Source organism: Octopus bimaculoides, chromosome 1 (assembly GCF_001194135.2).
Source record: "Octopus bimaculoides isolate UCB-OBI-ISO-001 chromosome 1, ASM119413v2, whole genome shotgun sequence".
NCBI classification, from domain to species: Eukaryota; Metazoa; Mollusca; class Cephalopoda; order Octopoda; family Octopodidae; genus Octopus; species Octopus bimaculoides.
In genome coordinates, this window is record NC_068981.1 from 63,225,642 (window position 1) to 63,238,392 (window position 12,751).

Genomic DNA, 12,751 nt, shown 5'->3' on the forward strand with positions numbered 1-12,751 from the left:
AATAATTGAGAAACGTCTAATTATATAAGGGAAAAAATTTTCAGAAAAGCCATTTCTGTGTATTTTTACAAATATAAAAAATGTACTAAGGACTTTCTATTTTTAATTCTACTCTGTGTGTGTGTGTGTGTGTGTGTGTGTGTGTGTGTGTGTGTATCTGTTTCTCCACTACTTGGCAACTGGTGTTGGTTTGTTTACCTTCCCTTAACTTAGAAGTTCAGCAAAAAAATCAATAAAACGAGTGCCAAACTTAATAAAAACAAAAACAAAACAAAGTACTAGGGTCAGTTCGTTTGAGTAAAACCTTCAATGTGGTGCCCCAGCATGGCCGCAGTCCAATGACTGAAACAAACAATAAAAGGTAAAAGATGTGCAATATCAAAAACATAATTTAACTATTTATTAATATTTTTTCTAATATAGACGCAAGGGTCAGCAGTTTTGAGGGCAAGGATTCCAGTACTTAACTGTTAATTTATTTTATTGATCTCCTCCTTTTTTCAGAAGGATGAAAGGCAAAATTACCCTCAACAGGTTTTGAACTCAAAATTTAACCCTTTAGCATTTAAACTAGCCAGATGTAGCTTCTCACACTTATCCTACAATGCCATTCTGAAGAGATACAACCACATCATTGAAATCTTGAAGCTACAAGGTATTACATGATTAATTCAAAATAATGGTTCCAGATTTTGGCACAAGGCCAGCAATTTCAAGGTGTGGGGAATAAGTCAATTAGACTGACCCCAGAGTTCAACTGGTACTTATGTTATCAACCCTGAAAGGATGAAAGGCAAAGTTGACCTTGGCAGAATTTGAACTCAGAACATAAAAATGAACAAAATGCAGTTAAACATTTTGCCTGATGTGCTAACGATTCAGCCAACCACCCTGATTAATTCAAATCAATTAGATCGATCCCAGTACGTAACTGGTACTTAATTTATCGACCCCAAAAGGATGAAAGGCAAAGTCGAACTTGGCGATATTTGAATTCAGAACGTAAAGACAGACGAAATAGCTAAGTAGTTTTTCTGACAATCTAATGATTCTGCCCATCTACTGCTTTTGTGCCAATCCACCAATGCTAGACCAAAAAATCAAAAAGGTCAATGGTTGTTGAATCACTACCAAGTTAACTGTATTGGTATTTCTCTTTTTTAATTCTTATATTTCGGTATGGTCATTTTTTTACTTGCCAAATAAACACACTCACTATATATTAATTTTTCGCTCGTTTATTATTGTTCTTACTAGTTGGCCCTGTGCCATCAAAAATGATGGCTAATTGTAGTATTTTGTATATGAATATGGATGGTAAATCAAATTAATACACTTGTCAATGTTATCTAGTGGTTGTCTTTTGAGATGTGACATTGATCATCGTCTGTTACTGAAAGAACGCTGGTTCACACATACAAACATTCACATACTTCCCTTGTACATGCACACACATACAAGCATATACTCACACAGAGTTTGAATTTTCGTTTCAGTGTTGAATGTTCACCATCCTACTTCCATTGTACACACAGACACAGACACATTCACATACCTCCCTTTTACATACACACACATGTAGGCGCAGGAGTGGCTGTGTGGTAAGTAGCTTGCTTACCAACCACATGGTTCCGGGTTCATTCCTACCTTGGGCAAGTGTCTTCTACTATAGCCTCGGGCTGACCAAAGCCTTGTGAGTGGATTTGGTAGACGGAAACTGAAAGAAGCATGTTGTATATATATATATATATATGTGTGTGTATGTGTTTGTGTGTCTGTGTTTGTCCCCCCAACATCGCTTGACAACCGATGGTGGTGCGTTTATGTCCCTGTAACTTAGTGGTTCAGCAAAAGACCGATAGAATAAGTACTAAGCATCCAAAGAATAAGTCATGGGGTTGATTTTCTCGACTAAAAGGCGGTGCTCCAGCATGGCCGCAGTAAAATGACTGAAACAAGTAAAAGAGTAAAAGAGTATATACTCAAAGTTGAAACACTCCCACTACCATTTTGCTATCACCCCTTCCTCTCTCATTCATATGTTTTGACAGAAAAACACAAGAGTATTATTATTGTAGATTTTTATCTTATGTCCATTGTCTGGAAATCTTTTGTCACATATCTGTGACCTCTTCAGTATCTCTTCCATCCCACATGTATCCTCCTGTTTTGTTTAATCCAGCCTGTCTTTCATTTTTTTAAATTCCATTAGTGCATATGTAAGGTGTTGAAATAGCTGACCCATTAGTACATTGGACAACATATCTTGCAGTATTGAATCTGGGCTCTATGTTTTGAGTTCAAATTATACAGAGATCAACTTTTCCTTTCAGCCTTTCAGAACTTAATCAGCTCTGAATGTATTGGGTTTCACACATTCTTCTTCTCTGTCTGTCTGTCTGTCTGTCTGTCTCTGTCTTTCTGTGTGTGTGTGTCTCACATTGTCACCAGGTTTATATACACACAACACTGTATGTCACACCTGTACCTCTACAACAGCATCCATCAGGTGTTGAAAATCCAAGGGAAGTGTGTGACTGGTAGCAATTGCATAGATGATAGAGATAGAGACACTATGTACTCACTTGACCTGCTACAAATAGCGACCAAGTTGCCCTCATGTCATTCCATACCGTCTTCAAATATGGAGGCATTGTACCTATCCATGCCTGGAATGCTCTCCTCTCCAAAAGGGAAATGGTCTTTGATCATTGGTTTGTTCTGTTAGAACTGATCCTGGGGCTAAACTATAATAGCAACAATTTAATCTTTTCTACAAAAGTGTTGACCTGCCTTGCCTGAAGAGATCAGTGATCATATGTTGATGACACAGATTACATTTTACAAACACACACACACACGTTACAGACACCTAATAAGTACACATGATGTGCAGACACACTACATGCTCACATACCACACACATATACCATATACAAACTGACAGAGACAGATAGAATGTAAAGAAGCCGATGAGAGTTTAAGAAGGTTCAAATATTTTATTGTGTATTTCAGGAAAATAAAAACTTTCATTGAATAATATTTTATTCAAGCACTCTCTCTCTCTCTCTCTCTCTCTCTCTCTCTCTCTCTCTCTCTCTCTCTCTCTCTCTCTCTCTCTCTCTCTCTCTCTCTCTCACACACACACACTCGTATATATACATATGTATGTTGTTTATGTCATTTATTTTTAGAGACTTTTAGAGAATGTGAAATAATTTGTTTTTAGGTGCAGAACATGAAGTAGACAAAAGTATAAATTATATAAATTCCTTCTTTATTTACTGACACTCTGTCTGTTGGTTATGATGATGCATGTTCCAGTTAATTTGATCACCGGAATAGTTTGCTTGTGAAATGAATGTACAAATGGTTGAGTACTCCACAGATGCGCATGCCCTTAACAGTGTGGCCCTTCAAAATATAGGTGCAACTCATTTTTGCCTGTTGAGTGGACTGGAGCAATGGGTAATAAAGTGTCTTGCTCAAAGACACAATACATTGCTAGGAATCGAACTCATGACTTTATGATCATAAGCTGAATACCTAATCACTAAGCCACATGCTTTCACATATAAATCCCTATATAAGTAAATAACATACAAAAAGTTTTTTAACCTAATATTTACATGCTATTATAACTTAATATACTTTGAGTTCTACAGCTAGAAATTATATATATATATATATATATATGCTTTTATATAAGGTTAGTTGAGTTAGAGGTTAAAATAACTGTCTAAGGGATACAAGTACCCATTATGCTACCAGTATATTACCTATGTTTCACCATGGATGTACATATGCAAACATATTATGGTCATAAGTTATAGGTAAAGACAAGGATAAGCATGGGTCTATCAAGCATCAAAATTTAAAGAAAACAGAAAATGGATAAGTACTGATTAACAACAATTGACTTACATCAATTATTATTTATTAATTCAATGCAAACAGACTGCATTCCATCTAATAGCTGTTTCTGTTTCCAGTGTGATATGGTATTGCCATTGATGCTCAAAATATGTAAACTATTAATCATATTTGGTAATAAAACCAATCTGAAACAAGGAGCTTCATCATATTTGCACATGCTTGTATATCATCATCATCATCATCATCATCGTTTAACGTCCGCTTTCCATGCTAGCATGGGTTGGACGATTTGACTGAGGACTGGTGAAACCGGATGGCAACACCAGGCTCCAGTCTGATTTGGCAGAGTTTCTACAGCTGGATGCCCTTCCTAACGCCAACCACTCAGAGAGTGTTGTGGGTGCTTTTACGTGTCACCCATATATATATATATATCATCATCATCATCATCATCGTTTAACGTCCGCTTTCCATGCTAGCATGGGTTGATGTATATGTGTGTGTGTGTGTGTGTGTTTATACATGTTTATGTCTGAAGCTGCAAAAGTGACTTAAGCACCTAAAGTTTTGTGCTATTACATGTATCAAGCTAGAAGCTAGTTTCTTGTTTGATGAGTGTTGTTGCACAAAACACTAGGCCCTCTTGTAACTAATGTAGCTTCACAATTAATAAATAAATAACCTTTCATCCTCTGACATTAGTGGCCCTCCTCAAATCCTCCTGCTCCCTCTCATAATTCCTTGTCTTGCGAGTTACTCGATGACCCTGCCAGTGCTGGTGCCACATTAAAAGCATGCTGTCCACACTAATGTGGTTGGTATTTGGAAGAGCACTGAGCTGTAAAAATCATGCCTAAACTAACCTTACCTGTGCTAATGCCACATAAAAAGTACCGAGTTCATTCTGCAAACTGGTTGGTTTTAGGAAGGGCATCCAACAGTAAAAACCCTGCCAAAACAGACACTATAGCATAGGGTAGTTTTTCTACCTGGCCAGCTCCTTTGAATCACCCTACCCATGCATGCATGGAAGATGATGTCAAACTATGATAATGATGATGATGGTGATGATGATGATGTACTCTATTTCACATACTGAGTTCTAATTCTCCAATTTGTATTGTGAAAACTAGGTATATGTTTGTGCGTGCGTGTGTGCATATATATATATATAAATTGATATTCTTGTGACGGTATTTTTTTTTTCTGTTTTGTTTTACAGGGTTAAGTGTCAAAAGAAGGGAAAATGATTCATTACAGTTGCATATGTAGGGGAGAGACGATTCTGTGCTCGCAGCTCAAAACGACGTCAATGCAAAACTTTGAAAATGTTGTTGCTGACATGCTGCCTAATATTCCAACACACCAAAACAAGTCGACTACATACACATCAGATAGGTAAGTGGCAACAAATATATATATATATATATATATATATATATACAAGTGAGTGTTGTCTGTGTGTGTGTGTATGTATTTATATGCGCATGTATGTGTATGTATTTATATGCACATGTATGTGTGTTAGGAAGGGCATCCAGCCATAGAAACTATGCTAAAACAGATATGGAGCCTGAACAGCCCTTCAGCTGGTCAGCTCCTACCAAACCATGAAACCCATGCCAGCATGGAAAACAGACATTAAATGATGATATATCTATATATTTCTAGCAATGCAGGTGCTGACTTGCATGGTTAGTCACTTTTAGTGATAATTGTATTTGTGCCTTTTGGTTTTAAATTGCATCTAGTCACTTTAATAATTCTATACACATACACACACTCACACATGCACTGTAAAAGTGTGTGAATAGAACTTCCAATCAGTTAATGTCTTGTAATTCCCTCCTAATCGATTTGTTTAATTCTCCTGCTATTTTTCCAGATCTCCTCCTGACTGTTTTGTGTAATTACTCAGCCACTAATAGTGTGGTGGTCATTCTGAAGTTATTGAGACAGTTACATACCAACCAGTTATTAAAGCTCTGTTGACATAAAGTTGTTGTTTAGCTGAAGGTCAAAACTTAACAAGCAGGCCCATAATCAAAGTCATTTCGGTCATGCTAGTCCATCTTTAATTTTTGTGGTACTGTACTTTACTTATAAATAAAACATTTCAGACCAAAATTTACAGTCAAAAAAGTTAGATTGAATTATATAACAAGATGACTTTGGAAGACACAAACTTCCATGTGAGATACAACAGGGTTTGGAAAAATAGCCATGATGTTTGAGTGCTTAGACATGGTTCAAAGCTTGCTTCCTGACCACATGGTTCTGAGTTCAGTCCCACAGCATGACATCTTGAGCAAGTGTCTTCTACTATAGCCCCGGGTTGACCAAAGCCTTGTGAGTGTGGGTGTCTTTGTGTCTGTGTTTGCCCCCCCCCCCACTACTTGACAACTGGTGTTGGCATGTTTACATCCCTGTAACTTAGTGATTTGGCAAAAGAAAGCAATAGAATAATTACCAAACTTTAAGAAAAATAAAATATAAGTACTAGGGTTGATTCATTTGACTAACAATTCTTCAAGGCAATGCCCCAGCATGGTCACAGTCTAATGTGTTGTGATTTGAGGAAAAAGAATTGTTTTTAGCATGTTGAACAACAGTAGAGAGACTTTTTTTTTTGGTTTAATTGGCTTAACCCCTTAGCATTTAAACTGGCCATATCCAGCCAAAATATTCTACCTGTTTTATGTTCAAACTGGCTAGATCCAGTTTCTCACACTTACCCTACAATCACATTCTAAAAATATACTATCTCATCATTGGAATCTCGAAGCTACATGGTAATGCATGATTAAATCAAAGTAATGTGAATAAATAAGCATTGCATATGACAGAGTAATCTGAATGCTAAAGGGTTAGTTTGTGAGCTGTGATTGTAACATTAGTATAATATAATGCATCTTTTGTAGGTTATTGCTCTATTACTTTTATTTAGCCACTGAATATCAAGTGCAGACCACTATTGTGAATACTTAAAGGATACCCTGTTCTTTTCCAGTTTAGTTTATGTCAATCCATACATTACAAATCTCCATTCTATAACAAACCAGGTTATCATTGTAAATATTTTTGTTATTGTTAGAATTTGGTATGACCGAATATTTTAGGAACTGTAAAGATATGTCTATTTATTTACCTTATTTTATTTTCATTTCTTTTCCAGTTACTCATTCCACTGTAAAGTAGAAAATGGCATTTTGTTTCTGTGTGTTGCAGACCCAAATATGGGAAAGCAAGGACCTCATTCATTCCTTTCAGAAGTAAGATTTCAATATATAATTCATGTCTGTGTTTACTTATTAGTCTGTTTTATTCCATATCTTAACATTAAGCAAATAAAATAAACACTCACCTTTGTTAGAAAACATCTCAATACTTACTTTAAAACAGTTTTGGTGTCTTAATTCCTACATATGTAAAGTAAAAGACCCCCTTCGGTCATGAATGACCATAGAATTACACCAAGAAAGTTCTCTTCCGAGGCAAGCTTGTTCTATGGAAGACCAGCAATTGCCCATGCATACCAGCCTTCCCTCTTTTACACCAGTAATGTTATCCAAGGGAAAAGCAAAGGTCAATACAGCTTGGCACCAGTGACATCGCAACTCATTTCTGCAGGTGAATGAACTCGAGTGACGTGAAATAAAGTGTCTTGCTCAAAAACACAACTCACAGCCTGGTCTGGGAATTGAGCTCACTACCTCTGTACTACTGAGTCATTATGAGATATTAAAATCTATTGATGAAATAATCTAGTTCAGTGGTTCTCAGGCTGGTCATTAGCAACTTCTTGGGGGCATTGTATACTCATAAAAAACAATAAATATAAAGGGGACACTGTACAGGTGACTGGTGGGAGGATTTAGATTCAACATGATTTTTCTTAGAAATATACTGCTCAAACGAGCACGTTTTCAAAAGTATCTGTTAAGGTTGGAATATTGAATAAGATATTGCCTTATCTGTGAGCAAAAAACATGACTGATGATGTGCAAAAATTCAGTATAATTTCCTCTATAAGTATTTAACTTAAGGGACATTCAAGCGAGGGCGTTGCCTGTGTCGCTGGACTGGCTCCTGTGCAGGTGGCACATAAAAAACACCACTTGAGCGTGGCTGTTGCCAGTACTGTCTGACTGGCTTTCGTGCCGGTGGCACGTAAAAGCACTCACTACACTCTCGGAGTGGTTGGCGTTAGGAAGGGCATCCAGCTGTAGAAATTCTGCCAGATCAGATTGGAGCCTGGTGCAGCCATCTGGTTCGCCAGTCCTCAGTCAAATCGTCCAACCCATGCTAGCATAGAAAGCGGACGTTAAACGATGATGATGACAGTAATCCATGCAAAAATGTCCAAAAGGAGGCTCATACTGAAATTGGGATAATGTAAGAAAGTTTTAATTTTTACATTTAATTTTTTTTGCATTCTATATATTCATTAGAAAGAACTGTGTATCGCCATAGGAAAGTGTCTTCTACAATAATCCCAAGCTAACGTCTTGCAAGTAGACTTGACAGAAACTTTGCAGAAGCCCTGTGTGTGTGTGTGTGTGTGTGTGTGTGTGTGTGTGTGTTTTCTTAAGGTTTGAGCATATTAGGTAATTGCCTGGAAGTCTCACACATTAAGAAAGCCTAATGCTGATCTATGCTTTCTGTGATTGTGTATATAGGGACGCCAGTGCATTACTTAGCTCAATGGCTGGCTTTCTCAGAGTTCTCGTCTTGCAAATTTCACTCACAAGGCTTTGGTTAACCTAGGTTTTGGTGTACAAAGAAAATAACATAACATTCCTTAGAATATTAGGAATTAATTCTAGACTGACTCTACAACTCTACCCTTGAAGCTGGTGAAAGCATTCTAGCATTCTGTGTTTTACTGTTTATTCCCAGATCAGCCTTAATCAAGCAGACTTATGGTCAAAGTCGTTCCAGTTGTGACCATCACATACTTTTGTATATCAGGGACTTAATTGCTCAAGGTATCTGTCTTTATTGATGACAGTAGGGTGTAATTTGTGGTCGATTTTGTTGCCATTTCTAGCAGGTCAAGCGATCAAATAAAACCTTTGCTGTTGGTTCTGTATTTAACAGTCTTACAATAAAGCAATTGAGTGTAATATTTTTTTCTTTGTTTTTCATCCGTAAGAGGAGACATAGGTCTTACAACTACTGTAAGTCTGTTGCAAACTTCAGTTAATAGATCTATTTGGATTACGTTATTCATTATATATCTTCGTTTTTGGATTTGGTTTGCAAGATTCTTTATATGAGTTCGCGTGTTGAAGTATATTTTCTGGTGTCTGGGGAGAGTTATTCTCTTTTAGTGTCTTATTTAACACGCTCACCGGTAAAGTTTCCATTCATTTACTTATTTATATTTCCTAAAATTTTCGTTGCCTCATAACAATCTTTCCAGTAGTCGTTGACTCTGTCCGTTATGCGAGCTGCGTTCTTTTTGTTTGTGCGCATGTGTGGGTCTGTAGGTCTGTATTATTATTAATATTTTTCTTGACTACTTCCAGATCTCTTTTCAATTGTAAACACCCTCAAATAGCTCGTTTTAATTTTTCCTTTTAGTTTTCCCCAATCTGTTGTATTATGAAGAGATTATATGAATCTGTTCGACATTCAGCCAAGCTAAACCAACGTTTTGTTGCAAGCCATTAAAAAAAAAAAAAACTCGAGTTTATAAAGTTACTTCCCTTGTCTTGAATTGCCTCCCTTGCTCCATTTTAAATTCGCTTCTCGCGATATTAATTGATTGCAGAATTCTATTAAACATTGTTTTCTGTACGGGATGAGAATACGTTTCTCATGTGTTATATCATACTAAATATCAGCAAATAACGGCAAGCAGCTTCCTTTGTTTAGCTGTAATGGTGTCTTGCAGTTTACTTTGGGCAGCTTTTTTCATGATTTCATTACTTGTGATGTATTCACACTGGGTGATCTTCAGGATATTTCTAAAGCACCATTCACAATATTGTAAATCCTCTCCGTCCACACATATGTTTTACTTGCATGCAATGCAGTCGAAATGGCAATAGATGCGTATAAAGGAAGTTTAATCCCTTGGTAAACGAATGAGTTCTGACCATATTAGTCTTAATCACTGGAAAATTGCCATCACTTTGTCAACTGTACTCTTGATATCAATTTCTGCTTTTCCATTTGTATCAGTATTACTGCACATGTGTAGTGTGTGTGTTAAACACGTACATACATACATACATGCACATATGTATATATATATATATATATATATATATGTATGACATTAGGCTTTCTTAATGTGTGAGACTTTCAGGTAATTACCCATATATATGTATGACATTAAAATAAAGATGGAGAATCATACATCTACAATTTTTTATAATTATTAAATTCATAATTTATATATATATATATATATATATATATGTTTCTTGAACATCAATATTCTCTATTTGCTTCTTTTAAATAAATCAAATTTATTCTTTTCAATAGATCAAAGATACATTCCTGAATGGCCGCCTAGCAGGCCGAGCATCAGCCGCCTTCAGTCATGAGTTTGATCGAGATTTTGGACACGTACTTCAGAGAGAAATGGTATTTTCAATTATCATAAATTGTCTTTTTATTTTTTATTATTTTTGTATGATGACAAAAGAGTGATGGAAGGGCACTACTGCAGTACTGAAGAAAGGGAAATAATATATTTAATTTGTTCTGTAGTTCATTTTATGCCCTTTTCTCTATGATAGCACTGTTTGGACGAATATATTGTTGAGGCGCTGTCTTACAGCTGAATGTCCTTCCTCTCCTTGTCGCTAACCCTTTCTTGTGCTTCAAGTAAGGGCTCTCTTATTTCATGTTTTCAAAATTGATTTGAAAACAGAAGAGTTGATGACAATGCAGCTTGTAGCTCATGATTTTCCTGAAACAAGAACAAGTATGATTGTAGAGAACAACATAGAATAAACATGACAAAACAAACAGTGTAAGACTTTGCAATACCATATGATAGTAGAGGCAAAGACGGCTTTGGCAGAATTTGAACTCAGAACATGAAGAGCTAGTAGAAATGCCACTAAACATTTTGCCTGACTTTTGCTGATAATATTGCAAGCTTGTTACCTTTATAATAATAAGAATAATAGTTGCTTCAAATTTAGATACGAAGCCAGCAGTTTTAGGAGGAGGTGTTAGTTGATGACATTGACTCTAGTACTTGGCTTATTTTATTAACCTCGAAAGGATGAAAAGCAAAGCTGACCTTGGCAGAATTTGAACTCTGAACATAGTGATGGATGAAATGCTGCTAATCATTTTGCCAGCTTGTTGCTTTCTAATAATAATAATAATAATAATAATAATAATGATAATTATAATCCTTTCTATTATAGGCACAAGGCCTGAAATATGGGGTAGGGGGATAGTCGATTACATCGACCCCAGTACTCAACTGGTACTTCATTTATTGACCCTGAAATGATGAAAGGTCAAGTCAACTTTGGTGGAATTGGAACTCATAACATAGTGATGGGCGAAATACTGCTATGAATTTCGTCCAGTGTGCTAACAATTCTGCCAGCTCGTTGCCTTAATAATAATAATAATAATAATAATAATAATAATAATAATGAGAATGATGGTTTCAAATTCTGGCACAAGGCCAGCAATTTGGGGGGAGGAAGTAAGTCGATTGCATTTTATCAACCTTGAAACGATGAAAAGCAAAGTCAATCTTGGCAGAATTTGAACTCAGGACAAAAAGATGAACAAAATGCTGTTAAGCATTTTGCCTGGTGTGCTAACAGTTCTGCCAGCTCACTGCCTTCTATTAATATTATCATCGTTAATAATAATGATAATAATAATGATAATAACAACAACATCTTACATATACATATAGATATTTAATCACAAGCACATGCACGCATGCCCACACATACACATGCACAAACAGAAATTTATAATTGCATATATGTATATAATATTTTAAAGGAAACATTTTCAAAACCCGGTGCTGGAAGTGGTCTCTCTCAACTCCAAAGTCAAGTAAATGAAGTGAAAGGTATTCTTACACAGAACATTGAAAAAGTTCTGGAACGTGGAGACAAACTGGATGACTTGATGGATAAAACATATGAATTAGAAGAGCAGGTTAGTAATGATATTTATCGTTAGTTTCTCTTATTTGTTTCTCACCCTCTCTCTCTCACTTATTGTTTTCTCCTCTTACACCTCCTCTCTTTTTCTTTACCTTTTCCCATTTTCATCCCTGTCTATCTTGTCACTGATATATTATTAGTGTTTTCTCTGTAGCTGTTCAGGTTGGGTGCCAACTGTATCAGTCTCACCGACCTGAGTGTGCTTGTAATAGTCATAGCCACTGTTCCACTCTGTAACAAATTTATTGAAAGAATAGTAACAATTTTGACAGTAGTTACAAATTTAGTAAAAGAATTTTGCCAATAGTATGCTGGTGCTTGGGACAAGCTAACATGGAATTTTGATGGAAAGTTTTAGTGTAGATCAATTTAAAACAAGAATTTTGTATCATAAGACCAAGGATGGTCTCAAGCAGGTTTATATCAAAGGGGTTCTTTTACTCTTTTACTTGTTTCAGTCATTCGACTGCAGCCATGCTGGAGCACCACCTTGAAAGGTTTTAGTTGAACAAAGCAACTCCAGGACTTATTTTTTTAAGCCTAGTTCTTATTCTGTCAGTCTCTTTTGCTGAATCACTAAGTTACAGGGATGTAAACACACACTCCAACACCCCGTTGTCAAGTGATGATAGGAGCGGGGGACAAACACAGATGCAAAGATATAGATACATTATTGTCATTTACCAAAAAAACCCAAAAAAACCCCCCAAAGG

At 36.2% G+C, this 12,751-nt stretch overlaps 1 protein-coding gene across 1 annotated transcript in view; it reads left to right on the top strand.

Annotated features, from left to right (window-relative positions):
• The window catches only part of LOC106882038 (uncharacterized), a 35,744-nt gene that overhangs the window by 20,775 nt on the left and 2,218 nt on the right, over positions 1–12,751 (top strand). The window contains exons 2-5 of the mRNA XM_014932595.2: positions 5,099–5,274; positions 7,052–7,148; positions 10,372–10,473; positions 11,872–12,030. Of these exons, the coding sequence (XP_014788081.1) occupies positions 5,123–5,274; positions 7,052–7,148; positions 10,372–10,473; positions 11,872–12,030 (510 nt within the window). The 5' untranslated portion in view covers positions 5,099–5,122. The remainder of the gene's footprint in view (positions 1–5,098; positions 5,275–7,051; positions 7,149–10,371; positions 10,474–11,871; positions 12,031–12,751) is intronic.